Source organism: Catharus ustulatus, chromosome 13, assembly GCF_009819885.2.
Source record: "Catharus ustulatus isolate bCatUst1 chromosome 13, bCatUst1.pri.v2, whole genome shotgun sequence".
NCBI lineage: Eukaryota > Metazoa > Chordata > Aves > Passeriformes > Turdidae > Catharus > Catharus ustulatus.
In genome coordinates, this window is record NC_046233.1 from 7,314,522 (window position 1) to 7,339,858 (window position 25,337).

The following is a 25,337-nucleotide window of genomic DNA, read 5'->3' on the forward strand; positions in this document are numbered from 1 at the left end:
TGGTTGGGTTTGTCTGTTTCATTTGGTGGATTTTTTTGTTGTTGGTTTTTTTGGTTTTTTTTTAAGGAAGCACAGTATTTATGGCAGGAAAGAGTGAAAATCTCCCTGAAACTTTTTGCCTGAGACTCTTCAAAAGGTTACCTCAGCAACCCAGCCCCCAGCCTCATTTCAGCCTTCCAGGGAGGAAGATACGAGAGAAGAATTGACAAAAATGAGAACTGATAAAATGAAAAAAAGAGAAATTACCAAAGGGTTACCATTTTAACCAGCTGTGAGGCAGCAAGGCAAGGGAACAAAGAGGCAGGGAAGGAGGGGAAGGAGCTGCCAGGATCTGCAAACAACCACAGCCCTGAGTGAAGCTGTGAAATGCTAATGGGGAAGCTGCTCCAGCCCCACTGGGGAAGAGTTTCGGAGGAGCCCTGTGCTCTGTGAAGCGTTTGCTGCCCCTCCTCTCCCCACCGGTTCATTGTGCTGTGCCTTGTGCCAGATGTGCTGTTTGATTGCAAACCCCAGGGGCACGGGGTGGTTGTTGGCTGTGGGCATTGCTTTCAGTGCACAAGAATGGGCTGATGCATGGGCAGCCCCACGGCTCACGGCCCCACAGATCCCAGGGCATCAGTCCCATGGATCCAGTATGACAGCTCACAGCCCCACAGATCCCAGCTCACAGCCTCGTGGATCCCAGGATCCCAGTCACAGCCCCACTGATCCCAGGATCCCAGCTCACAGCCCCGTGGATCCCAGGCTCACAGCCCCACGGATCCCAGGCTCACAGCCCCACGGATCCCAGCTCACAGCCCCACGGATCCCAGCTCACAGCCCCACTGATCCCAGCTCACAGCCCCACGGATCCCAGCTCACAGCCCTGCTGCCCCACAAGCAGCTCTGGGAGTACCATGAACTCCGGGGCTGTAACAGGTGCTTTGTGTCCCGGTCCAGCATCTCAGGCTACAAATACATTTCCTGTGACAGTGTTTTTCCTGCTCGTGTTTGGGCTAAACCTTTTCCTTGCAGAGGGGATCAGACGGGGCAGGAACCCTGGATGCCTGTCCCTGTCTGGCCCCGTAAACCCCCCGTGCCCAGCGCAGGTAACCTCACCGTGCGCCCTCAGCCCTGCTGACCCCGCTGTGCCCTGGGCCAGCCCAGCTCGGCTCCTTCACCCCACCGAGCCCTGGAGGTGTCGCGGTGCGGCGGGGCGGGCTCGGGGAGCGCGGAGAGCCACGGAGCGCTGACAGCGCCGGGGGGAGCCGGGGGGAGCCGGGGCGGTGCCTGCCGGGCCGAGGGCGGGCGAGGGGCGGGCTGGGCCGAGGGGCGGCCGCCGGGGGGGCGGGACGGGCCCGGACGGGGCGGCCGCTGTGCCGCGCACTCGGGCTGGGCTGCGCCGGGCTCCGCGCCGGGAGCGCTGCCATGTTCGGCCGCGGCTCCCGCAAGCGGCTCTCCAGCCGCTCGGTGAGTGCCGGGGCTCTCTGCCCCTCGCCCCGATCCCCGCTCCGCTCCCACCTGTGGCTCTGTCCCGCTGTCGGGGTGCGCCCCGCTCCAGCTCTCCTTCCCCTGCCCTCTCCCCGCCGTGCCTTTCCCCCGGGCGTGCCCCTTTCCCTATCCCCGGTGCCCGTTCCCGTTCCCCCCGTCCCGCAGCCGGCGCTCACTCTGCTGTTCCTTGCAGCTGACGGCGTCGGGGGAGCCGGAGCGGGGCCAGCCCTGCAACACCTGCGGGGACCAGTGCCCCGGCTTCGCCCTGCACAAGTGGAGGTAAGGCCCGGCGAGACCCCCGCTCATCCCCCGGCCCCCCACGCTGGGTCCCATCCTGGCTCTCCCTCCGCAGCTTTTGCGGCGCCCTCCCAGTTCCGTGCGCATCCGGGGTGCAGGTGTGGCTGTCCTGGGAGTGCTTGTGCCAGCCCGAGGCGCATTGCCCACTCACACTGGGGGTTCTGGGGACACGGCTGTGCCAGCCCCGCACGGGTTGTGCCAGCCCCACACAGCCGTGCCAGCCCCGCACGGGTGTGCCCGTGGCCGGTGCAGCATCCAGATGCGGGACTGGGGTAACTGGTTTGGTAATTACCGACTCGCAGCTTCCCCACCGCGGTCAGGAGCCCGTCCTGCTGCTCCGGGACACGCCGGGGGCTGGAGCCGCCCTCACCTGTCGGGGACAGCCTGGATGGGGTGGGGTGGGAAGGGAAAAACGGGGCTGAAGGGGTTCTGGCGGTCTGCACCAAACCGCTGTGTGAAACTCCTGCCTCCCCTGTCAGTGATGCCAAGCACAGATACGGCTGCTGGAATGGACGGGGGAGTGTGGGAATGAACAAGTATCCTGTCTATTGCTGGTGTGTTTCTTCACAAACCTGGCAGTGCCGGTGCCTGCTGAGCACAGCAAGCCCTGACCTTCTCCTGGTGGCCTCTTCTCCCCTCCCTGCGTTCTGCTGCCTCAAAACGAGTCCCTGCTGATGGGCAATCTGGGACTTGGTGATATTGAATCTGGGCTGTGGGCTCTGGGAGCTGCACACAGTCTTAGTAGGCCAGGGAGCCCTTGGCGACCTTTTAACCTTATTTTTCAGGGCATACCCTTTTCTCCAGCATTTGCTGTGCCTGGCGTTCCTCCCAGCCTCTGCCCTACTTCTCAGAGCTGTCTCACCAGATTAAAGCCTGGATTCAGAGCAAGGAGATGGAGTGATATATTCCTGTTGAGTTGTATCTTAATGTTTAGCCTTGCAAATCATTGTTCCCGTTGGCATTTGCCCCAGGGTGTGGTGGGACGGGTTCCATAGGCTAAGGTCTGCCCTGAGGGATGCACAGCAGCAGGTGGGGCTTGCTGTGGTCCTCAGGCTGTCCCAGGTTTCACTGCAGAGCCGCTTTCTGATACTTAAAAGTGTCAAGGAGAACTTTCGAATGCAGGATAAGAAGAAAATCTGTGGTCACCAACAGTAATTCTCCCGTGCTCCAAGGACTTGTGAGGTGCTGTGCTTCATGTTTCGTTATGTCAGAGGGTACACCTGTACAGTAGCTTTTGGAGAATTGAGTGAATTTTGGTAGCATCCTGCCAGAGGCCAAATAGCCCAGCAGAAGGGGCACAGCTACCTGGGGAGTGTCAGATGAGAGGGATGCTGCAGCTCTTTTGAGGCTGTGCCCTCTGCATTGGCACACATCCTACCAAACCCCATGAGCAGCCTGCCAGGACTACCCATAACCATCTCCTTTGCTGAGGGACCCCAGACATGGGAGGGGATTTTTGCTAAAACAGTGTGGATTTTCCCAGCAGCTTTCTCTCAGGAATGAGGTGGTTATGTCCCCAGGGCCAGGAGAAGGATGGGGCCCCTTTGGGTGTGGGTGGGGTCAGCCCCCAGAGGCAATGCAGCCTGTGTGCTCCGGGTTTGCATCCCACTGAGCAGGTTAGACCTTCCTCCAGGATGAGCTGAGAGCCCTCCTGCAGACATTCCCATTTAATTGCCTTGATGTAAGAGTAATTATGCAATTAAACCAAATAAAGGCAGTCTATTTGCCAGAACACAATGGAGAGGAAACGTGTTCATTTTTTACTAGCCAGTGGTCTATTAATGCCAGGAATAGGTAAGCAGGCAAATTATTCACGGTAGTTTGTAGGTTGAAAACACGCTGAGGAGCCTGTGCCCTCTGTGCAGGAGATGTTGTTCACCTAAACGTGCAGAATGAGACTTAAAAAAAGCAAGGAGATCCTCAGATTAGGGGTATAAATCCAGATCAATTGACCAGTAGAGACTTGTAAGGCTTTTTATAATCCTTTGACAGCAGAGTTTTGCTGATAATTGTAAATGGGATGTTTTTACTTCAGAGATACAGAGTGGTGATAATGCTTTAGGGAGACAAAATTTATGAACTTGCAGACACTGAAACCATTGCTGAGACAGGCATTGTCTATACCTAATTATGCTGGACTGTGTATTTTCTACTTACCTGTGGTTTTAGGTGTGATCTATGCAGGCACTCCCTCAAGCAGGCAGATTGCTTTGTTACACAAAGATTCCTGTGCTCCTATGTTGCCTTAAAAGCCACTTTTCTCAGAGATGGCTCTGAGTGTTGGTTGAATTTATCATTCCTGGAAGCACAGGCATGCTTCCTGAGACGGGGAGACCTCTTGAAAATAAATTATATTCTGCAGAACTGTTTTCAGAGTAAGCCTGGTCTCTGTACTGCAGGTGATGTGCAAAAAGAAGATTAAAGGGATTGTTTAATAATTAAATAACATCCCTGGTTTTTGAAGTTTGTTTTTGAATCTTTGTAATTTTGCTCTGAAATTATAATCCCACATTCAAGGTAGTGGGTGAATTATGCTGTTGCAGTGTCAGTATATTTAATGCTAATCTAGTGGAAGCAAGGAATTAAAACCACCTCGGTTAAACTGGAGCCCAGCTAGAGCCTACACCTTACTCCCTCAAAGCTCTCTTCTGCACGCCACACATCTCTGCCTCTTGCTGTAAGGCAGAAATTCAATTTTTAGTTTTAAATCATTTAGCTCAGAAGAGGAAAAAGTGTTTTTTCTGAGAAGGCTGAAGATTGAATTCCACCCTCCTTGGACACAAAGTCCATGAAGACACAGCTATCAAACTATAACCAATAAAACCCTGAATTCCTCCTGGCCTGAGCAGAAAAACGACTCCTTCCTCTTGTCTCATCTTTCTGCTGTGGTGGGTTGTCAGCACAGTGCAGAAGGACTGAGTTCATCTGTGTGGGCTCCAGTCTGGAAGATGGAAATGGCGTGTACATAACCAAATCCTCATTAATAAAGGTGGCTTTGTGTGGAAAAGGGGAAATCAAATTCAATAAAAATTGAACTCCTTAGGAGCCCGGTTGCTGTTTTCTAATCAGATCTGCATTACATTAAACTGTGTGCCATTCAGCTTGTTAACAAGCTTTGGCATTAAATAAAGCTGTCACTGGAGTTTGGTGAATGAATAGCCATTAGGAAAGTCTTTTGCATAATGTCTTGCAGAGAAAAGCCTTCGAGGGAGGTGGTCCAGGAGCAGGGAAGGGAATTTATAACCTAGTCCCGGTGCAATTAGTGAGAATATGCAAACCTTAAAGGTGACAAATGGTTGGCTTTTGCTGCTGTTAAGCTTACTGAGAAGAACTAATTTCAGATTTACTCTGGGTGAAGTAAAATTGCAGCCTTAGTGCCGCAGTTAAAATAGCGGATCCTTCTAACTGCGGATCCTTCTTGTTGGGAGATTGGCATGTGTTTAGCACAGGAGCCTTGGTTTGTTTGCTCCTGGAGAAAGCCTTGCAAAATACTCTTGCAGTTCAACAGACCTTGCTGCTCCCTGCTCTCTGCCTTCTCCAAACACACCAGCTAAAAACATAAATGCAGGACACCCAGGTCTCAGGATGGTATTTGAGCTTTGGTGTGAGGAAGGGGGGATATGCCACCTGGTTAGCAAAGCCTGCAGAGGCAGTGGCATACGGCTGGTTTCTGAGGGAAGGAATTTGGATGCTGAGACAGAAGACAATTTTAAAAATAGAGTCTGAAAACCTTTGGAGAAGTCTTTGTTGCCATAGTTATTCTTCTGGTTTGCAGAAGCATTTGAAAAGCAGTAATAAACATGACAAAGATGAAGACTGGCTTGCCAGGGTTTTAGTTTCAGTGTGAGATTATGTATTACATCTTGGAGCATCCTTTTGCTTGCATACATCATGCAATCTTTGTCCCTTGGAACCACATTTTGCCAGGGAAGAGATCTGCTTCTCTTCATGCGTCACACGTCGTGCTCCTAATATCAGTGGTGTGTGTTTGTACAGCACACAGTGCCTGCCCCTTGCCTTCCAGGGCTAATTTATGTGACCTGATGTAGTATTCAGTAATATTCCATATTAACAAATTCTGCTGCATACAGTTGTTTCGAGCATTTATTTATTCTCTTCCATAACTCAGCCTCATGCTGTAATCTCGTGCTGTCAGTCCCGCTGAAGTCTGATCTCCTCTGGCCTTGTTGGATCAGGGAGCATCTGCAAGGACAAACTTTTCATCTTCTCAGGAAAAATCTGCCTGGAGATCCCAGGTGCTCAGCCCAAAGGGCTGTGATTGACCATTGGACCACAAAAACCCTATGGACAAGGAAAAGGGATGCGTGTCGTGAGACAGTGACCCAAAATGAGGGGGTGATGTTTGACTTCACCAGAAGCCCTGTGATGTTTGATATTGTTGGGTGATGGTGCACAAGTCATTTTGCAACTCCCTTCTCTGCCTTGTTGACTGTAGGCATGGAGTTGCTGGTGGCAGTGGATGTTTGTTTTGTTTTTGTGTTTGGAGATTGCTGTGCATGAGCAGTGAGAAATCCTGTGTGTTTGCAGCCTTTGTCTGCCCTCCTACAGCTCTGATCCTGCCCGTGGGGAGTGCACCACAGCAGGCTCCTGCCTGCATCCCTGGGTGCCTTTGGGTCTCCAGTTTGATGCCTAGTTCCTCATCCAGAGAGCAGAAACAAAAATATTTGTAGCACAGCACACGAATGAATAACACTGAATTCTGAAGCATTTGTTTCTACTTCAAAAAAAAAAAAAGTACAGATTATTACTTCCATATGTTTTCAGCATTTTTCATAGGTTATGTCTCTTGCACACACATACTCCCAGCTTTTCCCTGGCATGAATAACAGGCTTTGTGCCTCTCTTCTTTAGGATTCAAATATTCCACACTTCCTTGCATGTTTATTTGAAAGGATTTGGAGATGTGAGAATAGCAATGCCTTATCTTGAATAGGCTGATGTTCCTATCACTGCCAAGGTGAATTGTGCTAGCCTGGAAGGTTTTAGAAAATTCATCATTTTGCAGTTGGGAACTTGCTGAAATGGACAAAATTCATCCAGTGCAGGTCTAGCCCAGTTCAGATCCATGACAGCTCCTGAGGTGAGTCCCTAAGGGACTGCAGAGGGCAAAAGGTACTGCTATCCCTGGGGGACCTGTGTGTCCCTAGAGGTGGGCAGGAGTCACCTGTTTCTCCAGGATGCTGTCACCCTGGCAGAGGGGATGTGAAAAAAAAAAAAAAGTTGGTTTTGTTTGCTGATTTTAAAGCGTTTCACAAAGCTGTTGGTATCATTAGCTTGTTTTTATTTATTTTTGTGTGCTTGTTTGGTGACAGGGTCAGAAAGGAGAAGCCATTCCCTGCCAGGTTCCCCAGTGACAGGCAGAGCCCTTCAGCCCAGGGTGGTTTGGGGTGGTGGCTGCTGTGTGCACTGGGGCTCTGCTCAGGGGGATGCTGCACTGTGCACTTGGCTTGGCATCAGTGACTTCAGCTGTCCTGTTTTCTTACACCTGCAAGGTTAAACACCTGTGTAAGTGCTTGGTTTTGGTTTTTTTGGGGACTTTTTACCCCATGGTAATAGGGAGAGCAGGGGTAGTGAGTGATGGCTCGTGCTGCTCCCACTGTTCCAAGGGACAACCAGACTGGTGGGATGGGGGTTTGGATGGATTGTTGTGTAGGTATCAGCTTTATCCTGCCCTAGAACAATTTTTTTCCTACATATTGAGCGCACAGTTGCATTTAAGGAACTCCCAACCATTTTTTCTGACTTGTGGGTTCCATTTCTTTGTGCCCTGCTGCTGAAACAGCACTTGAAGCAGCACTTAAAACAGCCAAGACTGATAAGGTATCCTGTTTGTGTTGGCTGGGAGACACGGTATCCACATTACCAGAGCATTACAGTGTCAGAGGCAGTGTTGTCCCTGGCAAAAAGCCTAAAATAAATTCTTTAATTTTTTGTATGCAATGTACAAAAGAGCAGGTGAGGTATGTGCTTGTTTCCGGGCAAGCCCAGGGAGCCTGTTTGAAGTCCTTTACAAGCCACTCAGGATTGTATTGCAAGAACTCAAAGGAGTTTGGACACTTGTTGATTGAATTTCAGCTGAGCACAGAGCCCTGCTCTGCAGCTGCTCTAACTGGAGCTGCTCTGCCCAGCTCCATTGCCACTGAGCTGCCGGCAAAAGCCAGAAAAGCAGAATTTCTCCTAGGGAACGGGCAGTGTGGGTAGATTTTCTGTCTGTTCTGAAGTGGCCTTGTGCAATTCTATTTTTATGAATGGTGTGAAAAAACACTTATAAGCTGTTGTGGGATTTGGGCTGATTTTGTGGGGTTTATTCTGTTTCTGGTGTGATGGTGAATTGTGGCACTGATGATGGATAGCTGATTGCAGAGCAGACACACTGTGTGATATTTTACTTCTAAACAAAAAATTTAAAATTTGATCCTTTATTATTTTTTTTAATGACTACAACTGCTTCTTGGTATGCAAAGAGTAGAATGTGACCTGCCTGGTATACCAGAGGGGGGTTTGCCATCCCAAAGGCAGAATTTGGCTGGTGAATCCTTTCCTGGTGCCTCAGCCACACCGGACCCTGGCAAAGCTCCTCATGGAGCCTCTCCAGGTGGATTTGCCTGAGAGAGACCCACAAAAATAGGAAGCAGGATGGATTGGCTTACACTGGGGTCTCCTAGAAGCAGACAGCATTGGTGCAGGATTTGGGAGCTGTGATTTAGTGGTGAGCTGATGTAACAACTCAGTGCTGCTGCATGTCCTGAGCTCCCCGCGCATCCACGCAAGCCCAGGGAAATGGGCTAAATCGTTTGTTGAAGTCTCTGCTGAGCTGGTGAGAGGAAGGAGGTGGGAGATGAGGGGTTGCCCTGGTCCTGTGACATGCAGAGCTGAGCTGTCATCCCTGCCGTGAGCATCCTTATCCCGTCCTGGCTGTTCCTGCGCGCAGCTCCGCGCTCCCCGCGGGATGCATCCCAGTGTCCCGGCGGTGCTGTGCCGTCTGCTGGCAGCCAGGAACACTCCTACTGCTTTATTGGAGGGTTTGCACCAGGCTTTTGTGTGGTGTGAAGGGAAAAGCTGCCAGGCACCGCTTTGGTGGGATAAGGGCTGGAGTCCGGATCCTCTTTGGCTGACGCCCACTGAGCGCTGCCCTCCTCTTTGTTGCTCTGGGCTGTAGAGAGCCTGTTCAGTGTTTTCAAGAGTTTTTCTTTGGTTTTGTTCTTTTTCTGTTTGCCTTTAAAAAGTCAATCTGCAGTCTTTCAGACTTTTTCAAACACACTCTCCCCCACCTCACCCCCGCCCAGTAATCCATCCTTCTTACACCAGTGAGTCACTCTTCAAACAATGCACTGCGCTCTCATTGTCTGGCTCGTAAGTCTATCACCGACTTTAAGGATGGCCGATAGTATCAGCTGAGACCTTTGGCAGCTGGCTTTGCAATTTGTGGTGCTCGTTTGGGTATTTGCTTTTGTCTCCAATGAATAATCTCCCAGCCGTGGCGTGGAAAGCCGGACTCTTCCTGTGCTCGCAGCATCTCTGCGGTCACTATCTAATGTTGGAGGAATTTGTAACATTAGCAGAATTGTCTGATGTGAGGAAAACTAATTTCAGGATAAACCTCATGAGCATGGCTGTAAAGAACATTTTTCTCGTGCTTGCAGACCCCAGACGTGCATCAGGGGAGCCCCAATGGCCAGAACCTCTCTCAGTTCCCCGGTGCTTGGGCCAAGAGGTGTACACAAAACTCAGGGTGCTCCTCTCTGCTGCTGGAGAGGCTGTTTATTCCCACGTGTGGCTCTGCTCTTCACAGGACCCTGATACCAGAGCTTATCACTTGGAGAGCTCGGTGTGACAATTATTATTCTGGCTGCAGAGGGAGGCACTTTGTACTCAGCCATTGCAGCAAATATTTCATCCCCTATCCATTGCCCTTGTGTGGATGCTGCCGCTGCAGTGATAAAGAACATAATGGCTGCTCTTGCTGATAAGGGGAGTGTGTAAGTGTAATTACTGAAATCCCTATGCAGAGCTCTGTGGATGGATGGATGGAGAGTCCCTCTCCCTGTGAGGGGTTTCTGTTGCTCTGGAGCCTGTTGGGGAGAGCACAAGCCTGCAACTCCTGGCAGCTGAAGTGGGAGCTGCTCGGACACAGCTGTGAGCAATTAGTAAAGGATGTCTTTTCCCCTCCCTCCGCTTTCTTTCCTCCTCTTCTCTTTGAAACCAAGTCACAGGCTCAGGGAGCCCAGAGGAAAGCTCAAGCAGTTCAGGTTTGAGATACTCCTGGGCCAGCTCGAAGGTGGCCGCGGCTCAGTGCGTTCACATTCCCGCGGCAGGGCGAAGAGCTGAGGATCCAACCCAACCTTGCAGGAAGCATAGCCAAGGAGCCAGAGATTATTTAGATCAAGCTAACAAAAAAATATTTCCATGGCAGCAGTAACCATAGGAAACCTCCTCAGCATGTCTTGGGTGGTTCCTGTTTCCCTGCCTTCATCTGTTTGCTGTGCAAGCGGAGCAGTGGTTGCAAGTGCCCCTGGTGTCCCCAGGAGTGGCCCAGGAGCCCTGCTGTCCCCAGGGGCTTGGCAGCCACACTAGGGGTTGTGTCACTGCTCCTTGTTTTCATTTGGCTCTAGTTGGTAAAAAGATGCTTTGAGAGGTTTCTTTAGATGCCATAAAGTCTCAAAAGTCTCTTTACCTGGTGTCAGCTCACAAATGTGCGTTTGATCCTTAAATACCCAAGGCATAAAAGCGAATTGTCTCCCAGGGTCCAATTCTTCTTCTTTTCTATAGCGTCTTAGAAAGATGCTTTTATATTCCCTCTGGCTCAGCTAGTGATGCTTGGCCTTCAACCAAGACAGGGAATCTAGGACAAGAATCTGTGAGAAGAGCAAGATGAGAAGTTATAAAAAACCACAGCGTTTTGTTGGCAGAAAAAAAATACCGGTAAAAGATTTCATTTAAAAAAATAATCTGGAATATTTTTGATCAGCTTCATGTGGACACATTTACAGGAGGGTGTAAGAGGAGGCTTGTTTTCCTGGGTAGTGCCTCCTCTAGGAAATCCAAGCTGTGAAGTGAATACAAATGCTGGAAATTGAGAGGTTTTGCAGTGAGTCACTGAAAGGGATGAGGAACCAGTTGTTCTGGTGTCCCTGTGCTGAGTGACAGCCAGCTCTTCGACCTGACAGGGACAGGGTGGCTGCATGGAAGCACCTGGGGGCTTGGGCATCTCAAGCCAGCACCCAAGGGTGCTTGGACCCCGCTGTCCCCCTCCCACCCTCCAAGGGCAGTGTGGAGGTGTCCTCACGGAGCTCTGCGAAGCAGATGGGCCCTGCTTGCAGAGCTGAGGTATTGCACAGAGACAGGTTAAAAAAAGATGTCTCCTTCTGTGGGAGCGTGACACAGACAGGGAGAAAATACATCATGGTGCCAGTAGCTGGGATTTTGATGCTTGTGGAGCAGACAGTGCTGCTCTGACCTCTCCAGGCTGTACAGGGTTTGCTCTGTGGAGAAGGACCTGGCTGCTCTTTGGCCCCTCTGCCTTGGGTGCAGGTCTGTGCAGAGATGCTGCTGGGCTCCATGTCCCCCATCTTCTCCTGATTTAGCAGATGATTTAATCCCTGTTTTTGCAAAACTCCAACTGTATCAAAGTCAGACTTTTGCTTGAAATTACACATTTGAAGAAGTAGCAGCAGGATGGGGACAAGGCTGATTCCCTTTCTCTTCTCACCTGTCAAACAGTGGGAGCACTCATTACAGTGCTGTGGCTGGGCCATATTATCTGTGTTTGGTGCTATAAAAGCCACATGTCTAAAGTGCACCCCCTTTAAATGTCAGATGTGAGAAGAACTGGGACATGAGAAGACAATAAGAATTAATATTCTAAAGTCAGGTTTTTGCAGCATAGCTTGGATTTTTAATATGAAGTGCATAATTTATTACAAGGTGTAACAGTTCGAAATACATATATTTGAATATGTTTTAATATTATCTTTCCTTCCAGTACCAGGAGCAATGGTACTTTACAATAGAAAAATGATTTCATGTTGCCACGTGACAGTTTCAGCTTGTACCTCTAATAGATGTGTGGTTTGCTGAAGTGTGAAGGCTATCTGATAAATGCCTGAATAATAAAGCTATATTGTTTGTTCTGATCTCCCTTTTTCATTTTCAAGTATATAAATAAAACATTTTCACATTGGACCCCGTGCTGTTCCAGCCCAGACTTATTTACTTTCTGCTGATGTAACTTGGAAGAGACATGAATCTTTCAGTCTGACAGGAGAAAATCTGGTGGCATCATTATTGCATGTTGCACTCAAAATGATCAAATGTAATGTTAATAAATATTTTCCTAAGAAAAGTTGTGAGCATTTAAAGAATATTTTTAAACAAAGAAGCGTTTGTCTCATGTACAGCAGAGGGCACTCGGCATCACTGCTGCACTACTCAGCTGCTGCTCCAGCTGCCAGAAGGGGAAAAAAATCCCTGTGCTTAAATTAGAGTTTGCAGAAATGAAATACTCTGTGTGTGTGTTTGCTTATACAGGGGTGTGAGTGTGTATATAAAAAGACACAGGGTGGCGTACATATAAAAATAATCCCAGCACATAATGTAAAACTTAAATATTCGTAGTGGTTGCTGAAGTTAGGTGAAGCACATGTGTTGATTAATGCTCTGCCTGCTGTTATGCTGAGCTTCAGAGGGGACTGAAGTGTGCTGAGAAGAGAAAATGAAGAGGCCCTGGCTGGTGAAGGGTTGCAGTCTCCATCTTCTTGAAGGCACAGAGTTTGCTGACAGCCTAGGATGTTGGGAGCTACCCAAGCAAAGGAAAGATCTTGAAAGATGGATAATATTGGAGGGTGCAGAATTAAGAGTCCTTCTGTCTATAAAAGCAGCAGATTTGGGGGCTTGGGGGGTTCTGTGCTGGAGTTTGCCATGCTGAGTTCTCATTCCCAGCAGCACCAAGGCTTGTGGAGGCTCTTGTGAAAATCCCTGAGATTGTTCTTATCCTTACCACAGAAGTTATCTGCGTAAGGAAATTTAAAATAGTGAGGTTTGTGCCTGGAGCAGGAAGCACCCTTGCCCCAAGGATGCTGTGGAAGGGCTGGATGCTGGCTGGAGCATTGTTAGTTTTAAGATGAAGCACGTTGCTACGGGAGGGACCCCATCCTGGGGGTATTAGAGGTGTGAACTTTATGGTCCAGAGCTGATCACAGAGACTGGGGCCATCTCATCTTCTGTAATAAGTTTTTTCTGACAAAAATGGACTTTTAAAATTTTTGTTCCGTCTGGCTAATTGCTCAGATGCTGCCAAGGTACTGACAAGGTGTGTTTCTAGTTTAACTCTTCTTTTAAGAGGGAATAAAGAACTCCAAAGTCCTTCATCAGTCTTTGGATGCATTGTAGTGCTGTTCAAGTATTCTGGGCAGCTGAATTTTGTGCCATGCTTTGGATGATGTGTTTCATGGTAAAACTATATGATGCCATGCTGAATTTTCAGATTTTAGTAATTAATTCAAGAGGAATTCAGATTTCCTTCTGTCTCCCCTAGTGAGCTACTTGGGCTTAATCTAAATCTCTTAAAGCAGGGCTCCTGCAAGAGGCTGGAAGTGTCAACTCTGTTGTATAAAATATGGGCCTGGTAACAAGAATGAGAGGGCATGTGGTTCAAGATAACCAGTTTATGCAAAATACACAGCTGGGTGGATTTTGCTACAGAATATCTGTGGAGTGTAATGATCAGAGAAATATGGAAATGCCAGAGGGGCTTTCTAATAATGGGTGCTAATTATGATGGAATGGATTTGGGTGGTAGGGAGTAATCCAAGATTACAACAGTAAGGGTTTATTTTAAAGTAGCTCCTGCTATTTGGGAGGGCAGCAGAGCTCCTTGTTACACAGCTTAAAACAGCCTCTCCGTGGGATTGTTCACCCTTGGCTGGTTATTTCACAAGGGCTTGGTATAGCTCAGACTTGACATTCGTGAGAAATTTCAAGGATACAGGCTGGCCCACGTGCTGCAAAGCACCTTCTCACTGGGATAAAGATGCTGTTATATCACTGTGCCTGGATAATTACTTCTGTGGAGGTGTCACTGGAGCAGGGCTCTGGGATGGGCTGCTCTGTCCCGTTAAGTGATTCCTGGGTTGTGCTGTTGGGGCTGTGACAGCAATAAGGTGCTACCAACACCAGTTAGGTGCTCCTGCCTCCTCTCGTGGGTTGGGAGGTACTGGGAGAACGCTGCTGGGAATGAGCTGCTGCAGCTCTGGGATTGGGACCCAAAGCAAATTGCAGCACCACAGCCTGGAGCACTGCACCCTGGTTCTGCCCTGCTGGCTGCAGGAGCACATGTGTACACCAGGCACATATCTGCACACTGCTTGGCTTTTCGTGTCTTGTAAGGCTTTGCTGGTCTTTTTTCAGTGCTGACCAAGCCCTGTACTTCGCACAGAGAGTCCCTCAGGCACCCATCTCCTTGGGACGCAGTGGTTGTGAAATGTTTTGTTGTTGTTAAAGGAGATGTGGCAATGCAGAGCTTGAAAAGCTGCGCTCGAGAATTGTCCAGCCTTGTGCTGGAGACCAGCAAGCCTTAGGACTCACCTTAGCCAGTGCAAATAGAAATGAAACTATTTAAATACACAGTTAAAATATGTTGTTATGTTAGCATGTGGACCTCCATGTAAGCCTGCTCTTTAACTAGATCAATTAAAGGACCCCCATGGAAGAGAAGTGGGAGGCTGGTTAAAAAAAATATCCCAGTCTTAACTGCTTGTTTGCTGCCAAGTATGGATTTTGGTCTGAAGCAAAAGGCATAAAGGCACCTGGGTTTGGGGGATTTGTATCCACTTTAGGACTCCAAAATCTTGTAGGCAGTGAGAAGAACTGGGTTAAAAAGATACTGCATGTTTCCTTGCAGGGGCTGAAATCCAGCTGCCCTGTGTGCTGGCACACAGTGCCCCAGCCCTGGGAAGCAGAGAGGGTTGTTAGCAGTGGCTAGCACATCGTTGTGGTTCTTTTCCAGATGATCCAGGAGCTTGAGTAGTTCATAAAAGGAGTGAGTAGCCAAATGGACCAATAAAAGGAGTTTGTGGAAAGGCCCAATATATTTTATGAAGAAAGAAATGGATCCTCTAATGCGAGGGTTGTGTCTTGTAAAATTTTGCAGGGCTGCAAGTGCTGTTAAACACTGGCTTCCTGCTCTAGCTGCTCCTTTGAGCACGCAGCAACTGCTGAAACTTTCCTTTTGACCTGAACTCTTCCAAGCTTGGAGTGAAGTTCTGACCTCGGGGAAGTCATGTCATGAATTTCCCAGGGACCAAGAAAGTGGTCACCAGTTTGAGACCTGTGATAAAAGTCTTCGAATTAAATTTGTCTGGCCTTTGTGAGATTTTTTTAGGCAAAGTGAAACACAGCTTTACATCTTCTTAAGGCTCTTTGATGGCAACAACAGCAGCTGGAAGACCAAAATTTGGCCTGACCATGGTTATTGCTGGGAAATGCCTTAGTGTGATCCAGGAAAAGTGAGGCTGTTTGGATGTGAGTGAGGAGTTTGCAGAGTGGGACACTCCGTGCACCAAGGAGTGAAATTTCAGTACATGGGGCACACCAAGGGTGATCAGTGATTTAAATCCCACCTCCCCCAAGCTGTTTAAAGGGTTTGAAGCTGGCTGTGTCATTGAAAGGATGGGCAGAGAGCTGCAGGAAGGCAGAAAACAAGGATCTTGCTACTGATTCACTGTTTTCTGTGTCTGCACAGTGTCTGCAGCTTCGACCTTGATGCTAGCCAACCTGTGAGATTTTCAGCTAAACCTTTTTTAGTATTCTCCTTATGTAGTTTGAATTTATTCCGATGGACTGCTGTGATGTGGTGGTGTTCAAGGCAGGCTTGAGTTTCTTAACTGATAAAAATTTGATATCATTCTTGTCTTGACCCCAAAGAGCAAAGCTGCAGAGCTCAGGTAATCTTACAAGATTCCCTGTCTTTTTGATCTGACAGCTTCTGAGAATGGTTTCTGCTGCACCCAGACTTCAAAATAGGACAAAATCCCAATTTCCAACCTGCAATTAAAATTTGGCTTCAAAATCAATGCCTTTGGTCCTAAATGCTGGGCAGAGAGAAATTTTGGGTTGTGTTCCTCTTCAAAGTGACCATGGAGATGATGCATGCAGGTGTGTGACCTTTCACTGAGCCAGGGATGGGGTGACCCCAGCTGCATCCTGAGAGAACAATCCAGATTTTAAGGAAATAGCATTACATTTCCTAGTCACTGCAAGTCCTTACAGTCGAGGGAGGATTATGTTTGGAGATGATTTGGTCATTCTCAGTTCTGGAGAGCTGGCTTTGCTGAGATCTCACTGGGAATGCTCAGCTCCCCTTCAGCTTCATGTGAATATGATGGTATCTCCTCTTGTGTATATCCATCTTTTGAGCAGAGATGCTCAAAGAAAGGGGCTGTGGCACTGAATGAAGTCGCCCTGCTTTTGGCTACCACGTCCCTTCCTCTGAGCCTTCTGAAAAGCAAAGGTTGGGTTTTACTGCTGGAGCTTGGCTGCTGCTCTCACTTTCCCCACAGCCACCTCTTGAGGGGATCGATGGTTGGTTTTGGCAGGAACTGTTTTATTTTGTGCTTGGAAATGCAGTGATCTCAGCTGTGTGCAGGTCTGCGTGAGGCTGGGTATTAGAGCTGCTTTGATGTCTGCACTGATATATCTTAAGGCAGCTCAGGATGATTTTGTGCAGTAGCCCTAAGGTGCTTGCACACAAAAAGGTGCTTTAGAAATGTAAATTCTGTTTGAGGACAGATTTTCCTCTGCTGTTCTCTCTCAATTCAGGATGAGGCGGTAAAAATGTAGCATTTAATTAAACTTTGTAAAGGTTTGGAAATGAATTGCCATAAACATAAAAGATGCAATCAAATGTCTGCCTAATCCCCACCTTAAGGGCACATTAAATGCAGAAAGAGTGTAAGAAACCAGGATTGAAAAGCAATGAGGATTTGGGAGTAGATATTTTCTACCTGACGCTTATAAATTATTTTACTTCAGGCTTAGGGATTTAGACATCTACGTACAATGGGAAGCCACGTAGCAGCCCAATTCTCAGTCTGCACAGCTGGCATCATTCTACTGAGTCATTTCAGGTACAGATCCATACAGCACAGCCTGTGACGTGCGTGTCTGGACCGAGTGTGACGTGGGAATCGTCCCTGTGTTCATCACTGAGTGGGGGGCTGCTTCGCTGCAGTCAATAGGTAATTAGATAAAAGCACCTAACAGGTTTTCATTGTTGGAACAGAAGTGAATGAAGAAAGGGGATGTGGCACAGTGTCAGCTGGGGAGTTGGGCTTCCTTGGCTGCAGAGATGCCTTCTGCCGTCTCCAGCTTGTCTGAAATCAAAAAATAAAAAAATTCAACCAGCTTTTTATCCTGAAAAACTCAGCAGGAACCAAATGCTCTTATCTCTCAGAGATTTTTTTTTTTACCTGTGACATTATTTTATTTCTCTATGGAGAAATAAAATCAGGACATGTTGGAACTGTCTGGCTCCAGTTACCATTCCTCTGTATCCATGGGGGCCAGGCATCCCAAAGATCTGCTTTTTCCCACAGACCTGCTGGACCCTCAGGCTGCCCTTCAGCAGAGCCACATCAGCAGGACCATGCTGTGGTTTTGTTCTGCAGTTAGTGATACTTGCCATGGTTTGGGTTTGGGTAGAAACCAGGCTGTGCTCTGTGGTCCAGCTGTGATTCTTGTATGGAAATCAGGAATATTTCTCTTGGTGGAGAAAGAGCTGGGAGGTGTGACCAAAATCCCAAATGAAGCTTTGCTGGTGGCAGTAGAGTTTTCCATCCTTTAGCACCAAGGTTTGAGGATGTGGGATGGAAAGGGCTGCAGGGAGTTGGCTCTCATGGGCTGTGGTGGAGGTGGTGATGAACCCTGAGAGGAGCAGAGTTGGTGCTTGGGAATTGCCCTTGATGGTTCCATCGAGGAACCAGCTAAGGATTCACTCATCCTCTAAATGACAGGGAGGAAAAGAGCCTGGGCAAAAGGAAAGGGGCCTAAATACTGGTGGCAGAGCTGAAAGCAACCTGGTTAAAGGTAAAATCAGTCCCATGTCTTGTACTGCAGGGCCCCATGGAAATGGGGAGGGCTTTCTTTTTCTGTTGAATTGGGCTCTATGCCAGGTGAAAGAAAATATTTTCCCAACACCAAATGGAAAAATGCAAGGCAGACATCTTAAATGAACTGTTAAAGGAATAGAGCCGTGAAAAGAATACGTTTGCTGTGCACTGGGGTTATGGATTTAACAGATTTTTTACTATATGTGACCTTTGCAGTTTGTAAAAAGTGAAATCTGCTGCAGAAACTCAGATTGTACTGAAGGCTGAAGGCAAACCTCCGGTTTCATCGCTGTTCCTGGCCTCTGCTTTGCTCAGGAGGAATGGACAGTATGTCTCTGTGGTCCTAAAATCTTGCTGTGATTTTCCTTTCCCCTTTAGCCCTCTCCTTGCTCTTTCTACAGATCACTGGCAGTTTTGCTCGGGCTTTAAAATAACCCAGGCTAAAAAGTGCGATCTGCATTTCAGCGATTTTTGATTACACCCACGTCCTATATTTATTGCCGTTTAAATCATCTATGTTAGTTTGAGATGTGTTTCTTGTGAGCAAGGCAAAAAAACCATGACTCTGTTGCTAACTGTTGCTAAGGGAAAGAAGATATTTATTCATCAGGGCACTTCTTCAGTACTGCAAGGATGGTAGCCATGGAGGAGGAGTGGAAGGAAAAGAACTGTTATGTATTTAAGCCCTTTCTGTTATTATTGTTGGACTCTTGCCATATCTACTGATGGTCAGCAGATGTCTTTATTCTCCCCTCCCAGCATTGTGCATCTTGGATTGGAGGTGCAGTTTGGGTTATGGTGCAGGGCAGCTGATCCCTGGAGCCTGGTGTGAAACCCAGAGGATCCCTGGAAAGATCCTCAGGGCTTTGGAGAGGCCACCATCCCACAGGCGTTATGAGGCTCCCATGGTTTTTAGCTCTTTCTCCTCAGTCTCTCCAAAGACACTTTCTACTTCCTGGCTTCAGAATGTCCTTTTAAAAAATCCCATCAAATCAAAGGCACCAAGAGCCAAAAATGATGCACATGGCTGTGCTCCCTCCCTGGGCTGCTGCTGGGGGATGTGCTGCAGTGCTTTAGCTGGCTCGTGCCAAGGGAAGAGGTTTTCCTTTCAGCTGTCATAGCAACAAGAAAATATTGTTTTGATGGGGATCAAATTAAAAATTAAATTTGTCTCTTTCCTAGTAAGCAAATTGCTCACTCATGAAAAATATAAATCACTTTGATCAGGGTAGATGTCTTTTTAAGCACCTCTGTGGATTTCCAAAGTGGATTCTGCAAACGCCTCATGCCACATTATGTCTCTGCTGGGTTCATGTAGAGTGTCCTGTGAATCTGAGCTTTATTTAATGCTAGGCTTGGGTTGAAAAACTTCCTTGGTAAAACTTCCTTGGTGTTCATAACCAGCCAAAGCACTTGGGGGAGAAGTGGGGAAACAGGTCTGAAAAGTGTCTGGAAGCAAAAGGAGTGACTTGTCAAATGTAGCATTTCTGTGTTTTCTACTAAAAAAACAGACAAGCAAACATTAATTTGGTGGTTTACTAGATGCTCTAGTTCTTGGAATGCAGAGATGAACACAACCTGAGAGTGGAGAGGAGGGGTGAGTCAGGCAATTGGGAGTGTCTGTGACAGTGCTGGGGAGAGAACAGTGTGACAGTCTCACATGTGTTCCACACCCTAAGTATTTCCAGTCTGGGGACTTTCTGAGCCATGGTGATTTCCAGGTATTAGGTGTCCCTGGGTGCCTTTCTGCCCTGTAAGTTCCCTTCTTCCTTTGAGCCCTGTGGCATCCACAGCATCACTGCCATGGCTTGGTGCCCTGCATGGGCACATCTTGCTTAGGTGACTCTGAACCCAGGGAGCTTCCTTCAGCAAGGTCACACCCTCCAGGTGGGGAAGCAGAGGAGGGACAGGGAAAGACCTGCCCAGGCTGCCACAGGTCCTTGCCAGCCCCAGAGCTGCACTGATGGCCACGTTTCTTCTCAAAGCAGTACTTAGAAACTCAAACAAGTTGTATCTCTGTCCCTATTGGCTTATTGTGCAGCAGCAGTTGCAGATTTACTCAGCCTATCTCATTCTCTCATCAGTTTATCTATAATAAAGATTCCTAATAGATAAGGAAGAAGCTTTGTGGTTGGATATAAAGCAAAAAAAGGAAAAGGTTTTTCTTGGAAAGCATTTAAACATTACAGGCATTCTTCTGCAGAAGTGAACAACCCCCTGTCCAACGTTGTGCAAATAATTGGGTTTGTTTTGTTCAAAAGGCATCCTGGTAGCTCAGCTGCTTAGATGGTTTGTGGATGTAACCAGGTTGTTTGACTGCATGAATGACTCTGACCTGACATCTGCAGTGCAGCACAATATATTGAGGGCTGCAGAAGTCCACGGTGCTTTGATTGGAAATGATCTCCCAGCCTTTGGTAACTTCCTACACATTCTATGGGCTGTACAAAGCTGTCTCTGAGAGGGGCTGTCCCTTTGGACATGTCCCTTCAGCTGCTCTCGAGACAGGCTCTGTCTCTGGCTTGCCAGAAGCAGGGGAGGAGGGAGAAACCATCCAGAAAATAACCAGGTTCACATTTTATACCAGTGACTGGTGGGCTTTGGGACATCTGAGCTCTCCAGGTGCCCAGGGCTTGGTGCAAAAGTGGTGACTTTGTGTAATGACTGTGCCACACCCTCACACACTCAAATACACAAACACAGACACACTCACACACACTCCCCTTCTGTATTTGAAAAAGCAGTACTAAATTACATATATAAATGGCAACATCTGTTACAGAAGTCTGGTCCAGGCAAATTACTGTTTTGGAAAGTGCAGATCCTCCTGTGATTCACTTTTGTGCTTGCCAGAGGCACATCATACCCACAGCCCTTTTTTCCAGCTATGATAGGTGTGTCTTCTTTCTTTTACACCCACATCAAATTCCTAAAATAAGAGGAGTGTAAAAGGGAAAAGTTACTGGAGTTTATTTTCCTCTGGAGTCCATGGGGCTCTGGAAGTTATTATTAGAGGTGAAGTCATGCAGAGGAGGCTGTAGCCCTCGGGGAGGGTGTGGGCGATGCTGCTCTTGCACAAAGAGGAGTGGGGCAGTGCAGTCCTGGGCCAAGGGGACACAGGCACCAGTGGGAAGGCTGGAGAAATCCCTATCTACACCTTGTCCATGATTTTGGCTGGGCTGGAGACAGTGTTCCTGTGTGTCCCTCCTCCAGTGTGGTGGCAGTGGCAGCAGAGCAGAACTCTGAGCTCCACCGTCTGCAGCACCATCCTGAAGTGCCCACACCACTCTGGGAGCTGGATGGAGCTATTCTTTATTTTTACTTCACGTAAAAGAGAGTTGGATCCTTGTTACCTAGGAAACCAGCAGTCCTAATTATAAGGAGTTTGATTCACTGGATGTAAAAAGCTATATGATTCTCCTCTTTCTCTTTAAAAAATAGAAATTAAAAATGCATTTCATAAAATGATAACCCAGTACCTGATGTAAGGGTAATCTTGAATGTTTTCTGTGTGAGTGGTGTCCTAGAAATACAGAAAATGACAGTTCTGCCATGTCTGTAATGGTGAGCCAGGCTGGGATCAGCAATACCATCCCTTGCTGCCCACTGCTTGTGCTGAACCGTGGGTGCCTTCAGGCCAACACTGAAAACAAATCAAAGTCATTGCATTCTCTGTGATTTTTCTTGAGGGGGTTGGGTTTGGTTTGGGGGGTTTTTTGTTTGGATTTGGGGTTTTTGGCTGTTGCCTCATGTGCAGCACGAAGAGAGGAGATAAAGGCAGAGGGCAGAAGTGAAAATATCTCCTGCCGGGAACTCCAGATTGCAGCCAGGCAAAGAGCTCAGCACTGCTTGGTGCAGAAAGGATTAAAGTCTGTGCAGGGCTTATGAATAGCCCCATTGAGCAACTGCTGGCCTGGAAGCTAAGCAGTGGCTAAAGTGTTTTGCCAGATCTGCTGGAATTTGCATTTTTCAGACAGCAGTGAAGTAATATTATGGTTTACAGCAAAACAGGATGCGAGTCAGTATGTAAATGCTGAATAAAGAATGCTGTGTGTGTGCAGAGTGGCCTTTGCAAGTGGTCTCAAAGTTCATCCTCCCCAACCCTCTGTCCTTTGAGGGTAAGAGCTGAAAGCTGCAAAAATTAGGGAGTGTTTTCTGCCTTGGCTTTCTCTGCTTGAAGCATACAGCAAGGGGACCATCCCATGCCGGTCAGAGCATTGGCTGTATTTGGGTCAGGAAGGTTACCAGGAGGGCAGAGATTTGCACATGGAATTGATTATTTTATTCCATTTTTAGAATGTGCTTAGTGCAGTTTAAAGCTAGAATTCGTCTTGCAACACAGATATTTCAATCCTGGCCTGGAACTGTAGCTAAGAGGAGAGCATTTAATACTTGCTAAATCCCTATTTCAAATAAACATGTGAGAGAGCAGTTTTCTGGTTTATTGGTGAAGAAACAAAGCTGATATTTTAGAATGTATCCAATTAAATTCTGCAGAATGGGCTTTCATGTGAGGATAAATACATTTAGAGCCATGGCCCTTCAAGCATGAGAAGCAGGGATGATGAAGAGGTGTTTAGCTGTAACTTCATCCATGGTTTTGACAAGGACTTTTCCCAGCCCTTGGTGTGGTCACTGATGAGTTGGGAGCAAGCAATTCTGAACAAAACCTGGATAGAGGGAATGCTTTCTATCCAGGCCAGCCTGAGGGTGGCTTGATGTGTTACTGCACTTCACTTCTGTCAGGATGATCAGCACCACCAGGCACTTTTAAGGCCTGGGGGAATAATTTGGGAGTGGGGAGGCAAGCAGCATTCCCTGTCTGCAGGAGTGGGATGGTGCCTGCACCGTAGTGCAAATGGGATGAGGGAGCTGGAAGCCCCAAGGATGCTCATTCTGCAAATGGTTTTCAGTTAATGGGGTCCTGATATCCGTGATTATGTGGCAAATTGTGTGCTTAAAGTTGCATACACGAATGGTTTATCAAAGGCAGCAGAGCTGACACCTGTACTCAGTATTAGGTGTGTGTTTCAGTGCTGTGTTGAATTGTAGAGAAAGCAGCTAACCCCAGCCAGGACTTCAGCTGGGCTTTTTCTGGACTGAAAGAAATTTTCAGCCTTTTAAATACATAGGATTTTCACAAGACATCCATCTCTGGTTTTAAAAACCCATCACCATGGTATAGCCTATCAATGTCTGACAGCTGTGACCAGGTAAGAATTACCATGTCTTGAAGAGAATTTATGAGGCCACAAATTACCTTTTACCTGTTGAAAATTAATGCAACACTAGTGGTTTTGGACTAACACAAAGGAACCTCAGTACTTTTTTCATTTAACAGTCAACTTGTGACTGATATAATTTTTTAATGTTCACCTCCCCAAATGTTTGGAATGTATAAATATATATTGCACATTTTAAAAATTATAAAAACTATTAGGCAAGAATAGCACATTAAAATGTATTTTACATGTTTTTCTTAGGCTCAGTTTGCCATATGTTAAAATAAACTTCAGCAATGGCAACAATTCTTGTTTGAGATTATGTCTTAATAAAATAGTATGTGGGTGGTAAATACAAGCAGATACATTTCTGCACAGGAACTGGGATTCAGCTATTTTATATGATGCTTATCTAAACTGTCCCAACTGAGCAGCTTCCACCTGCATCCTCTGGGTTAACAAATGGTCCCATTCCCACTGGAGCAGGACCTCTCCAGAGGTATTGGTAGGATGTGCTGTGGCAAGGGTGTGTGTCCTGTTGTGCTCATGGTGTGGATGGAGATGGGCAGCCTGTGCACCAGGAGAATGGTACAGAGCTGCTCCTCTGAGAGCACCTTGGAGCTCCTCAATCTACTGAAATCCTTGGTAGATACAGTGCTGGGACAGCAGGCAGGAGCTGCAGGGCTCGGTGCCTCAAAGAGGCTGGGAGCATCCCACCCTGCTCTCCAGTGTGAGGTGGAATGGTTGGAACAGGAAGCATGCCAGGCAGGCTGGATAATAATTGCATTTTCACCTGACATTGTGCCATGCAGCAGAAAATGAACCACTCTGCAGAGTGGTCTCCTGTGTCACTGTCACTGGTCTAAGGCTATACCTGGGATCGCTTTGGGGTTCGTGCCATCACCTTCTGTGGTGGCCTGGCCCCTCTGGCTTCCACCTCAATGCCAGACCCATCCCTGTGCTATTTATCTTCACTGCTGATCATTTACTTAACTTCACATTTATTCAGGATTTTACTCTGCAGGCTGTTTTAATTGGTGGGGCTGCAGCGTTGTTGAGCTAAACTCAAGACAGATGGTGCTTGATCAGGGACCACACACAGAGACCACAGCAATGGTGCTGGCCAGTCCAGCCAAGCAGGGTCCTGTGTGGATATTGGTGGGTGGGAGCCAGCCCTAAGTCCGGGATGCTTTGCTGAGCAGCCTTAAACACCTTCTGGGGAGAGGCAAAGGGAAGGAGCTGTGCTGGATACAAGGGATAGCATCGCCTCTCCAGCTCACCCACCTCTGGTTTCCCCTTGGAATGGAGTTTTTCGTGGAAGAGCAGTGGGGAGTGTGCCAGGTCCAGCTCCATCACCTGTCATTCCTGCTGGAAGAGGGGCTGGAAGGCCCTGCAGTGTGATTCTGAAGTGGTCTCTTGCAGGCAGAGCAGGGAGCAAGGGCAATGCCAGGCAAAGGCTTTCTGATGAGAAGTAGCTGTGGCCAGACAGCTTTAGCTCAGTGCTCCAATTGCCAGGGCACCTGGCACATGTTGGCATTAGGGCTGGGAGAGCACTCTGCCCAAATGCTCAGTTTGTCTCATTGCTTGGAGCCCAGGAAGGGGCACAGGGATGATTCTCTACCAGGAAATCCCAAAACTTGTGTTCCTCTGCAACAGGACCCCTCAGATCACCCCAAGCTGTGTGGCTGCAGTGGTGCTCAGACAGTCACTGTGCCAGGGTCTCTGCACACCCTGACAGCTCTTCTGCTCTTGTGGAGCTGAGGGCAAGGAAGGTGTAATCCTGGCTCCAGCAAGGTGAGGCTCCTCATGATGCTCACAGGACTCTCAGAAGATGCTGGTAGAAATTAAAGGGAGGAACAAACACTCCTAAGGGCTTGTGAGGAGTGGTGAGTGAGCAGGAGGGCTCAGCCTGGAGAAAAAGTGGCTCAGAGGGGCTCACTCTCTACAACTCCCTGAAAGGAAATAGCAAAGTAAGAGTCAGCCTCTTCTCCCAGACAACAAGCAAGAGGACAAGAGGAAATGGCTTCAATCTGCACCAGGAGAGGTTTAGATTGGATATAGGAAATGACTGTAAGGATTGTCAAGCATCGAACAGGCTGCCCAGGGAAGTGGTTGAGTCATCATCTCAAGGTGTTTAAAAGCAAAGTAGAAGAGGCACTCAGGGACATGGTTTAGTGGTGGGCTTGGCTGTGCTGGGTTAATGGTTGGACTTGATGATCTTGAA

The 25,337-nt window shown here is 47.9% G+C and overlaps 1 protein-coding gene across 1 annotated transcript in view; it reads left to right on the plus strand.

Annotated features, from left to right (window-relative positions):
* The first annotated feature begins 1,385 nt into the window (after positions 1 to 1,385).
* Positions 1,386 to 25,337, plus strand: part of PRICKLE2 (prickle planar cell polarity protein 2) — a 99,863-nt gene continuing 75,911 nt past the window's right edge. Inside the window, exons 1-2 of the mRNA XM_033071279.1 lie at positions 1,386 to 1,449; positions 1,664 to 1,749. Of these exons, the coding sequence (XP_032927170.1) occupies positions 1,408 to 1,449; positions 1,664 to 1,749 (128 nt within the window). The 5' untranslated portion in view covers positions 1,386 to 1,407. The remainder of the gene's footprint in view (positions 1,450 to 1,663; positions 1,750 to 25,337) is intronic.